The sequence below is a fragment of the Rousettus aegyptiacus genome, unplaced genomic scaffold, assembly GCF_014176215.1.
Source record: "Rousettus aegyptiacus isolate mRouAeg1 unplaced genomic scaffold, mRouAeg1.p scaffold_m13_p_12, whole genome shotgun sequence".
NCBI classification, from domain to species: domain Eukaryota; kingdom Metazoa; phylum Chordata; class Mammalia; order Chiroptera; family Pteropodidae; genus Rousettus; species Rousettus aegyptiacus.
Genome location: NW_023416287.1, coordinates 59,859,856 through 59,878,179, shown reverse-complemented (window position 1 = coordinate 59,878,179; position 18,324 = coordinate 59,859,856). Strand labels below are relative to the sequence as shown.

The 18,324-nt window shown below is 34.5% G+C and overlaps 1 protein-coding gene across 3 annotated transcripts in view; it reads right to left on the bottom strand.

Annotated features, from left to right (window-relative positions):
- TAF4B (TATA-box binding protein associated factor 4b) overlaps nt 1–18,324 on the bottom strand; it is a 112,736-nt gene that overhangs the window by 7,873 nt on the left and 86,539 nt on the right. For all 3 annotated transcript variants that reach the window (XM_036229923.1, XM_016160093.2, XM_016160094.2), the window contains one exon: nt 13,588–13,698. In XM_036229923.1, the coding sequence (XP_036085816.1) occupies nt 13,588–13,698 (111 nt within the window). The remainder of the gene's footprint in view (nt 1–13,587; nt 13,699–18,324) is intronic.

The following is an 18,324-nucleotide window of genomic DNA, read 5'->3' as shown; positions in this document are numbered from 1 at the left end:
ATTCAAGTCTTGGATTTTAAGGAGGAAACAAGAACTATACGTGAAAACAGAGGGTAAAATGAAAATCTGGCTTCAGAACAAAAATAAATGTCTTGTAAGTCTTGGAAGCAAGGAAAACTAAAAGAACCCTGGATGCCTGGCATCGTGTAACAAGAACACTAAAAATCTATATTTGAAAGGCCTGAGCTTTTAGGCCTTAAGGATGGCACAGAGCAGAAAATACTGAGCTTCAAGACTGACTGCCCTCTGCTGGTGAACAAGCAGAACTTTTGAAGCAACTGATAGCGTTTCTGACTTTAATTTTATTCCTTGAGTTATTTCATAAAACTGACAACCCTGCATGTTAACTTCCACTGCCCTAGAATTTAGTCATTTCTAAGTCTGTGTTTCAACAGTCTTTTATAAAAGTAATATGTCAAAACAGACTGATGTGACTTCATGAAATCATGGGCTTTGAGGTCTAACTAGTTGCATAATTATGGGAGCAATAAATATTAATACTGGTTGTCCTATGTCAATGACCACTTCCCATCTTTACCTCCAAGAAATGCTTTCTTAAATTCAAGTCCTCGCTGTTTAATTTCTTAATGAAGTTTCTAATTGAATGTATCCTAAATTCAACAAGTTTCAAATCATATTCCTCCCTTTTTCTCTCTTCTTTCCTATTTAAAGAAATAGTAATACCACTCAACCTCCAATGGCCAAGTCAGAAAATCATGTGTTATCCTTAACCCTTTCTTTCTCTACATGCCATTTGTCACTTCTAATTAGTTCCACCTCCTTAACAATTTCCAAATTATCTACACCTTTTTACTTTTTTATTTCTATTATCTTCTGCCTAGATTACTTCAACAACTTTCTAAGAAACCTCTTTATTACCAGTATTAATATTACTTACACTGCAGTGAGAATAATCTTTATAAAATAAGTAATCTAATAATACTATTTTCCTGTTTAAAATACTCTAGTGGCTAAAAATCTTCCACAGGCCCAAGTCCAAGTATCCAAGCATGACATATATAGTCATCTATGAGCATATCAAAGCTTCTCCCTACTGTCCCATTTCTCATTCCTTTCTGGCTCAAACTATTGATCATTCCACCAATCATGTTTCCTCTTTGCTCCAGACAGTAATTCTCTCCCCCTGGAACTCCTCCGATCTCTCTATCCTATCCTTGTATCATATCACCTAAGTTAAGACTCAACTCAGGTAGGTATTATGTTTCCCCAATCAATGCTACGAACACCAGTCTTCCCCAACTCCTGTGTACTTTAGTATTACTCTGTACATTACTTTACCAACACATGTATTCAGTGCAATGTAACTACCTCTAACTTTCTGGAAGGGAAGGTTTTTGTACCTCTTAGTAAAGTTCAACATCTAGTTGGTATTCAATCAATGTTTGTAGTATGATCATATGTCTAGCTCCGCCCAATAATATCACTTATGTGAATGAACAATGAAAATGAACCATATTATGAGCTTTGGACTTTTAAAATTGAGATCCTGCTGTCATTCTTAGCTTCAGGCCAAATAAATCTGGAAGAAAAATATAAAGGTAAAGTCTTTTAATGGCTTGTTACCAAACATTCCTCAGCCCCCGAACAACTTAACTGATCCCTGTGAAGCTGCCACCACACAACATTATATCAGAAGCTAAAAAATGTCCAATAAATGAGATGGAGAAATTATAGTATGCTGATGACATGTGCAAAACATTTAATGGATAAGGCATACACATTATATCATTAAGTTAAAAAAGTTAACAAAAAATACTACTATGCTAATAAATTTTGTAAAAATGTAACAGGATGTGGGAACAATTTTAATTTCCTTTTCTAAGTTTCCTACAATAAATATTTATTTTGATGAAAATAAACTAACCAACGACAAAAATCCCTGCAACTCAGACTATTCTGATTAGTGACTTGGCTTTGCTGACCATTACAGTAACCACACTCATTTTATCTTTAGCACCTGCCTCAGCCACCTGAGATTCCTACTGAATTTAGGATCCTGGCTTGACGGCAACAATTCCCATCATTACTGGCTGAAAGAGAATAGCCAATAGAGTTCTTTAAGTATGCTGCGGCTCCCCTCATAAATGTGTATCTTAGAGCTTTGAGAAAAGGAATAGCCTCTGGACCCACCCAAGGGACATGCATGATCAAATTTTTGTTTTGTTTTTATGAAAAATCCACTCTAGCATTCTAATCTCTCTAAGCCTTTGGATAAATTCCCCTAGAGTATACAAATAAAGTTCTAACATCTATTTCAATTTCACTTTATTTAGGCTACCTTTTAATGTAGTTTTCATCAACCAGCCAAGCAAACTGTTAGAGCCACTCCTAGCCCTCTGACCTAATATCCTCAATCTGTTGATGTTAGTGAGCCTGTTTCAACGAATTCAGCTTGATTCAACTTTATATTCCTTCTACTCTGATCTCACACCCTTAAGATCCACTCCCACACCATTCTCCAGCTAACTGCAGGCAAAATTATGCAGTTTTTTAAAGTGTATATTATCCCTCTTTTGGGTAGTAACACTTAGTACCTCACCCTCTGTGGGTTGCTGGAACTTGAGTCAGGTTATAGGTATAGAAAAACAATGAGAGGTCGTGAGGATAGGTCCTGAGAAAGATCAGTAGCATCTTGCAAGGCAACTATTTAAGGGAAGCCGTTACGAATACGTCAGGAGATTAAGCTCCCTCAGACAGTGGTAGAAAGACTGTCAAAGGCGGCTAGGAAAAATCGAGAAGTTCAAGGTACCCAGCTTCATTGGAAGCTGCCCATATTCCCACCCCAATTTTTAGTTTTCCATTCTTTCTCAAAGTCAGTAACTTTAATACCAGATACTCTACAAAACTGTAAATTTAATTTGCATTATAATTCAGACCTATTGGATTGGACACTTTCTGTTGGGGTTTTTGAAATCCCAGCCTTTGGGCTATAAGAGATAGGGTTTCTTTTAAAGCAATCAGAGGCTTTCACACCCTTATGTGATGATTCTGAGTTCAGAATCTAAAGCCTCTTCCTTCCCTAAGTTTCCTTGTGTACACTGAAGGGATCGACTAACAAATTATTTTTATTTTCACTCAAATGTTCTGTGGTAGCAAATACTCATTTTCCCAAAGCCTTGCCTTCTATGGGCACTTGATGACTGGTGACTACAGGTGATAAAGTAAGCATTCTGCCACTGCATGTCATGGATCACCAGTGTCCCCTTTACTACTATAAACAAGGTCATTAATGCCTTTAAATCTAATTAGACCAGAGAACCAACTGTGAAAAATCAAGAACTGATTCAGGAACCCAACATTCAAGGTGCTGCTTCTCTGCAGCGATTACGGTACAATTTTCTGTATCCGTCGGCATTTCATCAGAGAACAACACTAGGAACGATATAGGATATAGTAGTATTTCAGAGATTTGGCTTCATGTAATTGTGAACCTGGTCAAACTGTTTATGTTCAGCTGCTGACTCTGTGTCTGGTGATGGGTCTGGCCCAGGGTTAGCTGAAGCCGAAAGAGAGAATCTGAGGGGAGCTGAGAAACACTGCCAATCCCATGAAAACAACATTTCTAAGTTACAACAGCTCCCAATGCTTCCACATGGACCTTCTAAGAATATGGCTGCAGCTTCACTTCTTCCTTTCAAAATTAAAATACCTCATGGCCCATGCTAACCAGGAACAATGCAAGAAAAGGAATTCTGGGAAATAAATCTCCAGTTTATAGCTAATTGGACACAGTACAAATCTACCATACCAGTTTTGTTCTTTTTTTTTTTTTTTTAATCCTTTCTTGGATTTGTTCTGAGTTTTAACCGCTAATCCTTCTATATTTATTTCTGCTATCATATTTTCTATTTTCCAGGAGTCATTCATTTTTTCCCAGCCATTTTTAAAACAGCTTTTTATTCTTATTTCATGGCTATATATTTTTTTCTTTTCAGTTTCTATCTGCTTCATATATTTTTTTTCTTCCATATTATCCTTTTTATCTTTTATGTAAGAGGCTTTCCTCAAATATCTGGTTACCTTACCAATGTGTTCATATGTAAAAGGCACTTAACTATTAATATTTGAGGCCTACTCTCTTGGTTATTTTATTTTATTTTTTTCAGAAAGAATGCCTCTAGTCTCTAATCTAAATCAATTTCAATTTCAAATCAAATATTACTGAATACTTTTAGTGTTTTTTTCTCCTCTATTCTTGTCTATTTATGGAATTTGGAAAGAAGGAAAAATAAACCCATAATGTGCAATTCAATGAATTTCACAGGAAATCCCTGAAGATAGCTGACAGAGTCAAACTTTAAATCTCTGGAAAATTTAAAAGATCCAACTAACATTTAGATTTATATTTAAGTCATTAATGAAAAAGGCAGATTTATTTATGGAAGGGTGAACAAAGTAAGATGTAAAAAATATGTCTCAAAATATAAGGAGCAGCTTCTTTATCTAAAGCAATAACACGCTCTAAATCCTAATGAATCTACATGATATTTACAGAAAGTGTTAGATAATAAATCTGTTTAACTCTGTAATAAGCCAGCTGTAATAGATAACAACGCACACTTCAAAAATTATGGTTCCCCTGTAGCCTTGCAAAAGAGAACAGAGGTAAAGAATGGCACTGTCTGTGCCCCTCAAGGACATGAAGATTAAAGCTGTGCCCTTTCATGTCAATAGCCTTTTAGTTAAATTGCTTATGCACTTTTAGGAATGAACAATCACCCACAGTAGCAATCAGAAAAAGACAAATATATTTGAGAAATTCTGTTTGTCCCCTAACAGATTTTAAGCTGCTGAGTTCCCCCAAATCATTTTAGGCTTAGTATTTCAATTATAACCTACTCATATCCTCAAATGATGAAAACAAAATGACATCTATGTAAAATCATTCTATTACCCATAAGAATTGAATTCAACCAAATTGACTTGGTTCTCTATTGCAAAATACACACATTTCTAAGTTATGCAAAATCATCCATTAACAATTTGAATAAAGTTTTAAAAATCCAAGAATTTCCTTCATAGGGTATTTTACATTCTACACCATGTTTTCCTACAAAAAACAGAACCTCAACCCTTGAAGAGGGCACATAAGAATGGTAGAGATACAATAAATGTAAAATTGTAATGACTGGAACATTTAAAAATAATTGATCGTATTTGTTGCTGACAAGGGAATGGGGACATATGCATTTACACAGTAGTGGCACAAAGTTTTTGGAAAGCATTATCGAAATATCTATTAAGGTTTAAGAAGTGCCTACATATCCTTTGACCCAGAAATTCCACATATAGAAATCAATCTGCAAAATAAATGAGTGCATGAAGATATAGGAGATTCGCTATTTATAGTAAATGAATGAAAATATTCTAAGTGTCAGTTTGTGGATCAGTGAATTATGGCACGAAAGTATGTATGAATATGGGAAAATGTCCAAGACACACTGCTCCACAAGTTGTAGACTAATACTTTTACTATAGTGGTTAACATCAAATTCTTTGGATGTGCATCTGGGCTCCTCCATCTACTAATTGTGGAACTCTGAAAAACTCTTCCTCACTGTACCTTAATTTTTCATTGAAGGAAAATAATCATAAGATCATAGAAAAGAGTTAGAAGGACAAAAGAAGATCATACATTCTAAGTGCATGATAAAGGGAAACTTATTACATATGCATTTTAAAAGTATATAAATACATACACACATATATACAATTACATTAGGTTGGACTATATGAATCTGTCAATACTCAATAGTTTTTTACCTAAAAAAAACGGTAAGGTCATGGTAATTTTCAGAAAGGATACCCAAGACACTTAAGAGCTATTTCTAATACTCCTCTATACCAACTTAAACATTTTCAACATGACCAGTTACACTCCTCCCTCTGAAATAAGAAGCTATCTACTCTAGTCTCCTTGCTTTAAGTAGTACTACCTTTAAAGCATGGCAGACATAGGAGACCTCTTCCTCCCCTCTGAAAAACTAATAATCATCTGTTGAATGAGCAATCCACCTTCTCACAGTACTTTTCTAAGGAGAATCTTTTCCATTTTCATAGAAACTCAAAGAATTAAGAATGCTGGCACTGGAAAGGATCTTAAGAGATTACATACCTAGGTAAATTCATGATAGTTTAAACATTGTCAGTAAGTTATCCCTGAAATCTAATCTAAATATTATATTCCAAAGGGCTCTGGTTTTAACAATTCTATATAACTATCCTTATATAAAGGTGGGTAGAAATAGTGAAGAGAAGTCAAGAAATAAAAACAAAATAATATTTTCTGCCAGGCACAAAGAAATGTGTGGTATACTTTTTAGAAGCCCTACCCTGCTCTCCATGCTGAAATTATTCTTGAAAAGGCAATAATAGAGAAAATAATTAAGTCCAGAAATTCCTAATATCATCTTCTCTGAAGAAGACAAAGCAAGAGACTCCATCTCTGTCTCATGACTTTTCCCATTACCTGATACAGACACATAGAACAACCATCAGAGTATCAGCCATTCTTGGACAAAACATACCCTTAGGACAATTACTGCCCTTTGCAAGATATCCTATCTTCCTCCAGACTTCATTTTTTGGCTGTGAGCAAGAAGCTGTTGCTGAGTGCTTTCTGTGCTTGTTTTAAAAGATAGGTGCATCATTACCTAGCACTTAACTAGCTGACTTTCACTTCACGGAAGAGGCACACCATCAAAGCACAGAAATAAATGGGAGAGAAAGAGGGACTACTGTTGTAAGGATTAGCATAGTGGGGGAAAAATAGCTACCTACTCCACGGATTTCTTCAAAAACCCAGAGGCAGTTCTGGGACCCCATTAAGCAATGCTTTTATTGAGTACCTATGACATCCTAAGACACCAAGGGTATAATATTAAATCATGATGAACAGAGAGAGAATGTTTGTACCACTAACTCTGACAAATTTCTTCTCAGATATACTTAAATCAGTAGTATGCCCAGGTGAAATCTCTGGCAGTCTATGAAAATGACTATAAATATTTTTCTTTTTCATAAGAATGAAAGTATATTTTTCAAAAGAGCAGGCACTCAATATAAATTTGCCAAATTAATATTACAAATTGATATTAATTTGTAATTAATAATTACAAATTATTTCTTCTTTGCTAACTCAAACCTTGTCATATATACTTGTTATGTATAAAAGCTCAGGAAATTTTTATCACATTTACACTACAAGAATGCCCCAAATGAAATGCCTTATTTTCAAGGCGCACGAATAAAAAAGCATAGTACAGAAGAAGTGCATTTTAGGAATGGATCCTTAATTGTGGGGAGAGAGAGAAAAATTGTTATCAATATCTGACATTTCTGAAATTAAAGTCTACTGTGGAAAAAATACATTTGTCTGAAAGTAGAATCGATCTTCAATCGGATATTCTAATTTATTGCTAAATAAAGTTTCATAAAAGCCCTTTTTTCTCTTACCTCTAAAAGTTAAAATTATATAAGGTAACACTCTAACCTACTTCCAGATAGAAAGAGCATATATTTATCCACATGATAATTTATTTGTTTTGGTTAGCAAATGAACACTATTTTAAGCAATACATACTGGACACATGATTACTACTATAAGCACCATATAGCTGATTTGGTACAGTAACCACTTACTTTTTACAGAAACACCAGGATTTTCAAGCTAACCGACTAATTAAATGTTCTCAAGAGGCCTCATTTATTTGTTTGGAAAAATGCATTAAACCGCATGCTGACATTCTAAAGTTTGTACATTCAAAGCTCCAAAAACCACCTTTATGTCTAAAGATATGATTTTTTAGATGTTAAAAGAAAACCCATATTTACATTCAACAAAACTAAAGAAACTTGTTATGAATGTTGGATCATTTAATAAGTTACATGAACTCTTTGAAAGTACTACTAATAGGGGAAAAGATGCTTTCTAATCCAAGGATCGAAAAATAAGACAGAAAGTAAAGTTATTAATGTCTTAATATTCTAAAGAACCCCAAACACATCACCTAAGCAATATGAACGCATGTAAATACTATAAATCTTAAAGTATCTGTATAATCTATATTAAGTTAAAAACTAACTCCATATATATATTCTTATATATAACTTCAAACCACAGCAGTAAATTAAGGACAAATTCAAGTACTCCTAGTAGTAAATTTTAACTATATCCCTCCCTTAAAGACAACAGGCTTATGGTATAAATATTTGGTTCAAAATGAAAACTGGTACCTGTTGCTTTTGGCCAGGATAATGAGGAGACAGCAGCTGATGCTATTCAACTTTACGAAGACTTCTGAGACTATCAAATATAAATCTGTAAGAGGCTAGTTTAATACATATATTGTACAAACAGAAAAATCTTAAGGACAAAAAGCATCATTTTTGCTTTGTTTTACATAACAGAAAAAAACACACACTAAAGGAAGAAGGTCTACAACTAATTTCTCCAAATTTATTATTATTGTTGTTGATTTATTACATGCAAAAATGGTAATCTATGAATGCTAAAGGTACTAAACTTAATTTCTGAATTTCAGTATTTTTAAAATCATCATTCTGAAAGCTCTCCCCACCGGTAGAAGAAAACCTGCATGTGAACTAAGAGGTCACTCTACAAAGAACTAGATTCTACCTCTCTCTCCTATGGGATTATATACTTAGAATAGCAAATTTAAGTGACAGAGTTAAGATTTCAGGTTCCTATCTAGAAAGAAGCCAACAAAAACTAAAGCCTTGGTTTCTAAGGTACAGAATATTAAAAATATAATGGTTCACATGTCATCTTTGCATTGAAAGGGAATAAAACAAGTGAATAAAGGGCTTTAAACAATCTTGACTAATGAAATTTAAGCTTGGAGAGGCAAATAAATCATCAGTATTCTTAAAGACTGAAAAAGCATACAACAGACTTCTTTCTAGTTTCCCATTTTTAAACAATTGCCTTTAAAGTTAGTTAAAACACCATTAATACAAAAAAAAATCAACAAAAAAGATAGCAGTCTTCTGCTTATTTTAAAGTAAGTATTGTATTAAAATGTCACCAGCTCATTAAAGAAATGGATGTTTTCAATTCAGGTTGGCACTATACTTAAAGTACTGGCTGTAGAATAATTCAGTAAGTCTGATAACTGTATAAGTTTAAAGTCCAGTAAATACAGGGAAAATACACATACCTAAATTCTCAAAACTGAAGAAGCACCAAGCAAACAACACTTCAATATATTTATATCCAAGTTAGAACACATCTGGTTGAAATTTAAAAATAATTTTGCATTTTGATGCTGATAAATCACATAAACTGATTTTTATCACTGTTTGAACACCAACAGCACATTTCTCTTTCATACCCCACCCTATGGGCCTTTTCAGATTCAAACATGCAAGCAATGAAAACACTTAAAACTCTCTGATTATTACAAACCAGAAAATGCTTAATGCTTTTAAAGTTTGTGACAACCTCAAATGAGATAAAGAAGAGAAGCTCTGAAGAGATTAATGGATACTACTTCAAATTTATTATGGACCACTAGTACTACTTGTGAAATACTATTAAAAGCTAACATAATGATACTATTACTATGATGACAACAATGGCCGTTTATTAAGCCTGTACTTTAGGCCAGGAACTAATTAAGCACTTTATATAATCTAATCCCTAAAACATTATAAGGCAGGTATTACACCCATTTTTCAGATGGGGATAATTGAGCTGTGGAGTTCAAAGAACTTGTCAAAGGTTATCAAACTTAGAGTGAAGAATCAAACCTGGAAGCACGCTATGATGCTTCCCCACAATGCAAACAATTAAACAGAATTGGTCATATAATGATACCATATAGAAAAATAGGACACGAACTTAGACATCCCCGTAACTTTTTTCAGAGGTGTTATAATATTATAAATAATAATAACTATGTAGATAAAAAAAATACAAATAACTACTCTTGCCACGAAAGAAAAAAGTATGCTAACTAGGCTATATCTAGGAAACCTGCTTAATGATTAAATAGCATGTCCCATTTTTAATAAAATATTTACACACATTTAAATACAAATAGACTAAAAATAAAGGGCAGTGGATCATCCTGTGCCAGAGAAGTAGAAACATAAAAAATTCTCGACTGGGCTAGTTTTTACCATATTTTTAAATATAAGGTATTAAGATCCAGAATCTTGAGGACATTAGGCAGAATGAAATAAACCAATTACAAAAAGACAAATACTGTGACTCCATTTACATGAGGCATCTAAGTAGTCAAATGCACAGAATCAAAGTAGAATGGTGGTTACCAGGGGCTGGGGAAAGAAAGTGGGGAGTTTTGCCAGATAAAAAAGTTGTGGAGCTATGTTGCACAACAATGTGAATATGCTTAACACTGAACTGTACACTAAAAATTATTAAGATGGTATAACAAAAGGCTTGGTACTAAACATAAATAGTCATAGATAGATACACATCAATAGAGTAGTCTTGCTGCATTAATACAGTGGCTACTGGCTGCATGTGACTATTAAAATTTACAGTAAGTTTGTTTGTTTGTTTGTTTTAAGGGCTTCTCCCCCACTGTGCCCTTCAGCTACTCCAGACCTGCACTAATTCTGGGCAGTAATTCCATCACCTCTGTCCAAAGTTCTGGAATTGAGAGCCCGATCTAAGGCTCCTTCTCATCCTGAAGCCAAAAACATCAGGAGAGTGAGGGGGTCCATCTCTCTCAAAGCAAATGGCTGGGAACTGGTAAGGGTATCCTCACCATCTCCCCCAAAATGACATGTTGTAATAAAAAAGAATGAATGCTGAGTAGGCAGAACAACAGATGTCCACTATATGAACCAACAGAATTTACATTAATTTTTAAAAATTAAAACTTTATTTCCTCAATCACACAGCCACAGCTCAATTGCTCAACAGCCATATCGGCTTCAATACAACACAGACACAGAAAATATTCATCACAGAAAGATCTATTAGATAGCACTGGCTCAGAGTATATAGAAACAAATTCAAATACATATGGGAATTTGAATTTGATACAAAACTGTGTATGATAAAGGTGGCATTTTGAATCAGTGGAGAAAGAATTACTGAATAAATAGTGTTGGAATGATTTACTAACCTGGGGGAGAATGAGGAAGAACTGAGGTAATAAAGCAAAATCCATACCTCAACTCTTATTCAAAAGAAATTCTGAATGAATCGAACATTTGCAATTAAAAAGTAAAATGTTTAAAGTACTAACACATTGTATTATACATCTGAAACTAATCTAAGTTAAATGTCAGTTATAGCTCAATTAAGGGGGCAAAAAGCTCTCTAAATACAATAAAAGCCCAAGAAACAAAAACAAGGACTCATTTTTTAAAAATGAAAATAAAAACTTTTAGATGAATAATGCCCAGAAAACTGAAATGTGGAGTGGCGTATGAAGCATTTTCTTAATCAATTAAAAAACATAACTCAGTAGGAAAAAGTAAATTGAAAGTGCCAATAAACATAGAAAAAGATGCCCAATTTTACTTGTAATTTAAACATTATTAAAAATTGCATTTTCAAACAGATGGCAAAGATTATCCTCAATGTTAATGAGAGTGTAGGAGAATTGGGATGAAATGAGTATAAAAACTGATAAAACTTATTCAGAGGGTGATTTAAAAATATTTATCAAAAATCAAAAGCAGCAAATAATACTTATGAAGAGAACGATGATGGGTCTAGGATTGATTTTAAAATAACCAAAGGAGTGTAAAACTTACCTGTGGAAATTGGTGTGAATGTTAATGGAACAAGATTAGGAATACATTTATAGTAGTTGTAGCAGGGTGGTGGGTATACAGGGATTCATTATGCACTCTTTCATGCACTCTTTCTTTGTATATGTTTGCATTTCTAGGAATTAGCCTACAGTTACTCAGACAAGCATACAATAGGTACAAGACTGTTCTCTGAGTCAATAAAAGCAAAAACATGCAAACAACCTAAATGCCATAAGAGAACTGGTTGGATAAATTATGTTTATCTAAACACAGTATAGTCCTCCCTTGGTATCCACAGGGTATCGGTTCCAGGACCCTCACAGATAGATGCTCAAGTCCCTTATAGTATAGTATAGCCTAGTATTTGCATACAACCTACACACATCCTCCCATATACTTTAATAATCTCTAGAGTACTTTTAATGCAATGTAAATACTATGTAAATTGTTGTCATATTGCATTGCTTATGGAATAATGACAAGAAAAAAAGTCTGTACATGTTCGGTACAAACAGAACCTTCATAGGCCTACCTACATAATACACATCAGCAATAATTAACTTTTTTTTTCAAATATTTTCAATGAATGGTTTCTTGAATCCAAGGATGCAGACCCCATGGATACAGTAGGTTACTGCAGTCATACTTTTAAAAGTATGGAGATAAATTATATATGGAGGGAGATTATGGAAGGGTGGGAAAATCTTAAGGGAAGAACAATAAGTATAGTTTAACTATATTTAAGTAAAAGTAAAATCAAACATATGGATTTGTGAATGCATATGAGATATGTGCCTACATTCCAAAAATTTCTATAAGCCTATGTGAAAACCTTAACAGTGGCTACAACTGATTGGGCAGGGGATGGGAGACTGGAAATCTGTGAGGAGTAAACGTTTGTTTTTTTTTCAAACATTTTATATTGTCCATTTTTTTTTTTTGCAAGTAAACACATTGCATTCGTTACATTTATAATAAAAAACAACTAGGTTTTTAAAAACCCTTCTACTGAGATGTCATTCATTTAGGAACTGTCAATGTTAAGGGTCAATGCTGTGAAAGAACCTGTCTCAAAGCACACTTAAATCTCACAGAGCAGAACAGAAAAGCCGCAGCTCTCATTGCTGACCCTATCTAAGGGCTCTACTGTACCTCTATCTCAGCCCTGATGATCAAACTGAAAACCTAACATGATATCAAATAATTGCCCTAAAGATGCAAGTGAGATCCTTCCTGGGTGTTAAACAACTAATAGTATTTACTGAGTATATATGTGCCTAGTTCTATGGGGGATATAAAATAGGATTATAGTCTTGCTCAAGAAGTTTAAAATCTCATAGAAAAAAATATGCATACAGAGAATAGAGAATAATTAATGCTATGCATACATGTTATGCGCTCAGGAAAGGGGAATTCAGTGTGGGAAAGAACAGTCAGGGTTCATGGAAGAAATAAGACAGAGTCAATCTTAATACATAAACTGGATTTAGATACACAGAGGGGAGAGGATTATAGGGAACTGCTAGAAAGAATGTGCAGAATGAAAATGGAGATAGATTCAGTATAACTAGAGATAGGGGCAGGTAGGAATAATTACAAAATAAGTAATATGTAGGAGTAAAGTTCAAGGTGATATATTTCTATCAAACCAATTAAATATTTAAGGTTTTATAAAATAGGCAAAGGGGAATTTTCATAAGTGTTTGGCAGCAATAGTGTGCAAGGTAGGGTAAACTATTTGCGTGTCTTTGTTCCTTTTTGCTTGTTTTCTTGACATGAAAAATAAAATAACAAACATTGTTTCAATACCTCATTTCCAGACCCAGATTCTAGTGGTCTCTTTTTCCTTGGTCCAATAGCTGCAAGAGCTGTAAGGTTAGCATCTCTATGCTGTATCTGCGCAAGCTCCAACTGTTGTAACTAGAAGACAGAATGGAGAAAAAAAAAAAAAAAAGCAACATTAACACACAGTCATGCTCAGAGGAGGAACAAAACTGATCTCTAAGCCTGTTTCTGTGTTCCTCACCAAATAAGCTACAGTGTAAAACAGACACATCTTTCCTGATTCACTTACTCCAACAAACTTTTTAGTCCTGAATCTCTGAACCTTTAGGAAGCAGAATTTAGGTAAAGAAGTACAGAGTAGAAGAAAAAGAAGAAAATCATCTAGACCTTAATCTCTTAGTTTAGGCACAGGTAAGAAATGCATGAAGAATAAATTAAACAGTAAATTGGAGAAAAATTGTTGAAATTATTGTCAACCTTTTAAGATTAAAAACAATTTTAATATTTTACAGGAAACATTCAGTACTGTATCATTTACAAACGTCTCTAAAAATTAACTCATTCAACTCAACCAGAAAGATACATATTAATTCTTATAACATGGAAACTATATATATACTTAATCTCTCCTCCTCCCTTCCCCCCCCTCCTTTTTTTTTTTTTTTACTAAGGAAGACAGTGAGGCTCTAAGAGTTTAGAAAAACTTCATAAAGGTCACACAAATATTAAGAGGGAAAAAAAGAACTCAGAGGCAAGTGTTCTCATTATAAACCTTTTTAATACAGCACACTTTCGCATGGATTTACTCTGTATTTCTTCATGCCAAAAACTGAAAGTGAGTTAGCACTGTTTTATTGTATAGCTTTCATCATTCTTAATCCAGAATGACCAAATCTACAAAGTATAATTTTTTAGTATGTAGGACTAAACTATACAGGTGTATTAATGAAAGATACGCCACTAAAAGTCAGAGAAGACATTCAAACTGAAAAATAAAAGCATGAAATACAGCATCATTTTACCAAGGTAGGTAAGTGTCGAATGGTATCCTTTAAAAAAAAAAAAGAAAACAAGGTGAGGAAGTCAAAATAAAGTATCACTATACAGATCCTTAAGTTTTTCCAGAAGAGGAAGAATGCTCAATTTCTATCAAAATCTTATTATGATGGAGGGAAAGGAAGAAAGAACCTGACCCTGGTTACTAAACAAATATTCCAACAGGATCAGACTCCAAGACAGTCAACTGAAAGTAACCTACTGGGGAGCCTTTTACACACACAAACACACACACGCACGCACACACGCACACACTATTCTTTTAAGAGAACATTAATCAAATCTTTAACACATTTTAAAAAATATTTTTAAAAAATATTTTTAAAAAAGCAGGATAAAAATAGGAGATATAATGTAAAGGTCACTTCAGGTTATTTTAGACGATGACAAAGAATAAGCCATAAGTAACTGAATCTGTGGTAAAGCAGAAAACACTAAAGAAAATGAATTAAGAACATTTCCCATTGGCTCCACAAATTACAGGGCAGTTATCCATCTTCTAAATTGTGTGTTTACTTAGCTGTAAACTATCTTTTGTTCATGCTGACCTTTTAAATAAAATATATTGTTTTATAGCCTGATGCTGTCACATCCTGAAATTCTAGGTGACAAAATATAATTTTAGTTAATCTACCCTGCAGCACAAATCAAACAAGCTATATTTTAAAGTCATTCCCTGTAGAGAAATGGTATTTGCAAGATAGTCACACCAAATAAAGTTTTTAAATTGACCTCAAATTTCCCTCCCTGTGTAGTAAAACATTTTCTCCCACTCTGCAAATTAAACTTTGGTTTTCTGAAATTTCACACGATATGGTAGAAGATTCTTCAATACTCTAGCAAAAATCAAACTGAATATAGTTTTGATTGGTCCTAGATTTACAATTAACTTTCTCAAAAACAAATGTATCTCATCCAGCACAATACGGAAAAACCAGGCACTTTTAATTGGAACAGAAGGAAGTTCTGTGCATTAATGCAGACTTGGCACACACAGTGGATGAAGATGACAAGCTCAGTTCAGTAAAAACAGTCCGCCATTGAGTTAGAGGTTTGGAAACAGGATTGCAAAAGACATGATTACCTACACAGAAAACCTCAGGTTAGCTACAAAAAACTGAAAATTGAAATCCTCCTAAAACTAATAAATGAGTTTTGCAAGGTTTCAAGATGCAAGGTCAATATATACAATAACCATATTTCGAAATACCATTAAGGTGCATTTGGAAGAATTAGTTTTTAAAAATGCCACTTATAATAGTACCTCACCAAATGAAATTCTTACACATAAATCTAATGTACAAATATTTGTATGGTATAAATCACAAAATGCAGATAAAAGTAATAAAAGAAAATAGCTAAGTGGAGAGACATATTGCATTCATGGATTACAAGAGTCAACATAGTAAATTTCGATTTTCTCCAAACTGATCTACAGATTTAACACAACCCCAATAATTTTTTATAGATATAAGTTGAGTCTAAAATTTATATGAGAAGGCAAAGGAACTGAAAAGCTAAGTTTGTTTTGAAAAAAGTGTACAAAATTGGAAGAATTACTACACATAATTTTAAGAAGTACTGTAAGGTTACAGAAATCAAAATAACGTGGTATTGACAAAGGACAGACACATAGATTAATGAGACAAAACAGAAAACCGATAAATAGATCCATATAAATATTGCCAATTGATTTTGTGGAAAACAATTCAATTGAAAAATCAGTCTTTTCAACAAATATTGGTGCAACTGTACATCCACAAGTAAAAAAAAAAATCTATCTTGACCTCAACACCTCCTCTTTTATATAAAAATTAACTCCTAATGTAAACTACGAGCTTCTATCAAAAGGCAGAAGAGAAAATCTTCATAACTTAGGGCCTGGCAAAAGAGTTCTTAGACATGACACCCAAACAAGTTCTATTAAAAAAAATTTTTTTTTGATGAACTGAACATCAAATTTAAAATTTTGGCTCTATAAAAGAAATAACGAAGTAACAACTTATTTTATTTCTTCCCTCTACCTATATGCCTTTTATTTTGTTTTCCTGTCCTATTATACTGGCAAGGACTTATAATATAATGTTGAATAATAGTGATAAAAGCAGACATCTTTGTCTTTTTCTAATCTTTGAAAGAATGCTGTTTGTCTTTCACCATTAAGAATGTTATGAGTTCCAGTCAGGATAGTAGAGTACGTAAACACTGTGCTTGCTTCCTCTCATGACCACATCAAAATTACAACAAAACTACAAAACAAGCATCATTGAGAATCACCTGAAGTTTAGCTGAAAGAAGTCCTACAACTAAGGGTATACAGAAGAAGCCATGTGGAGACTGGTAGGAAGGAGAGACTAAGAACACAATGGTTCCGCAACCATGTATGGTAGTTAAAAATTGGTAGGGATATCTCAGCTGCAGAAGTCCCTCCTGAGGAGGGAGGGGTCCCAGTGCTTGGAAGAGAAATACAACTTCTGGCTGTAAAAACTAGCAGAGATAGTGGCTGAGTAAGACAGAAGGTTGCTGGAGACCCAGAGATTCCTTTTAAAGGTTCTGCATATGAACTTACTTGTTGATGGACTCAACTGCTGGGAGCTCCAGAGCTGCCACAGCAGTGTGAAGGGTGCCAGGGACATATGGGGAGGAACTGAATTGTCTCACTTCGGGGCAAGAGCTGGAGGGGCAGCTTTCTCCCAGACAAAAGTGAGGATAGAAACCACTGTTTATTAACATAATTAACACTGTTTGCCCTGCCCCTGGTGATTCTGAGGCCTCACCCCACCTGAGCCACTTCTGGTGGCTTTTCCATACAAATGGCCTATCTTGGCTTAAGCTGCAGACTTTCCTAAAATCTTGCAAAGGTTCATAAATCCCAAATAAACAGCACTGGCTTCAGTGTGCCCTGTAGCTCTTGCTAAGCAGCCCCAAGCTTGGCGCTATCGGCAGCCAGCCTCGGTTCACAGCTTAGCCTTTCCCAGGCACTTCCAAGCCCAGCACGAGCAGCAATCACCTGCAGATTACTTTGTAGCACATACCAACTAGCCCTAGGCATGGCACAGGCAGCAGATGACTGTGGACTACAACAGAGACCCTCCAACGAGACCCCAGAAGCAAATCCAGCAACAAGCTTCAGACCACACCAGACTACCACCCACGACACATCCAAAGGAAAAACTGGGCAGGCATCAGAGCCCTGCTAAAGCAAATCTTGCTCCAGAGGACCATCTCCTGCACAATAAATAGCTCTTTCACTGTAGTCACAGCCAGTCCTCACAACCAATCAGCCTGAGGTTTAATCCCTTCTACTGACATGCAAACAGCAACAAAGGCTCAATTACAACAGGAGGGCACACACAACCCACACGAGGGACATACCTGGAGGACCTGGCTCAGGTAACCAAAGGTCACCTACTAAATAAGGCCACTCTACTAAGAATGGAAGATGTAGCATCTCTGCCTAACGCATAGAAACAAACATAGGGAAGCAACCAAAATAGGGAGACAAAGAAAAATGTTCCAAATGAAAAAAACAAAAACAAAAACAAAAAGAACCAATTTCTAGGAAAAGAACTAAAACAAAATGGAGATAGGCAATCTACCAGATACAGAGTTCAAAACACCGGATATAAGGATGCTCAATAAACTTAAGAGTAGATGAAGTTAGTAAGAACTAAGGGATAGAACACATAAAAAAGAACCAGTCAG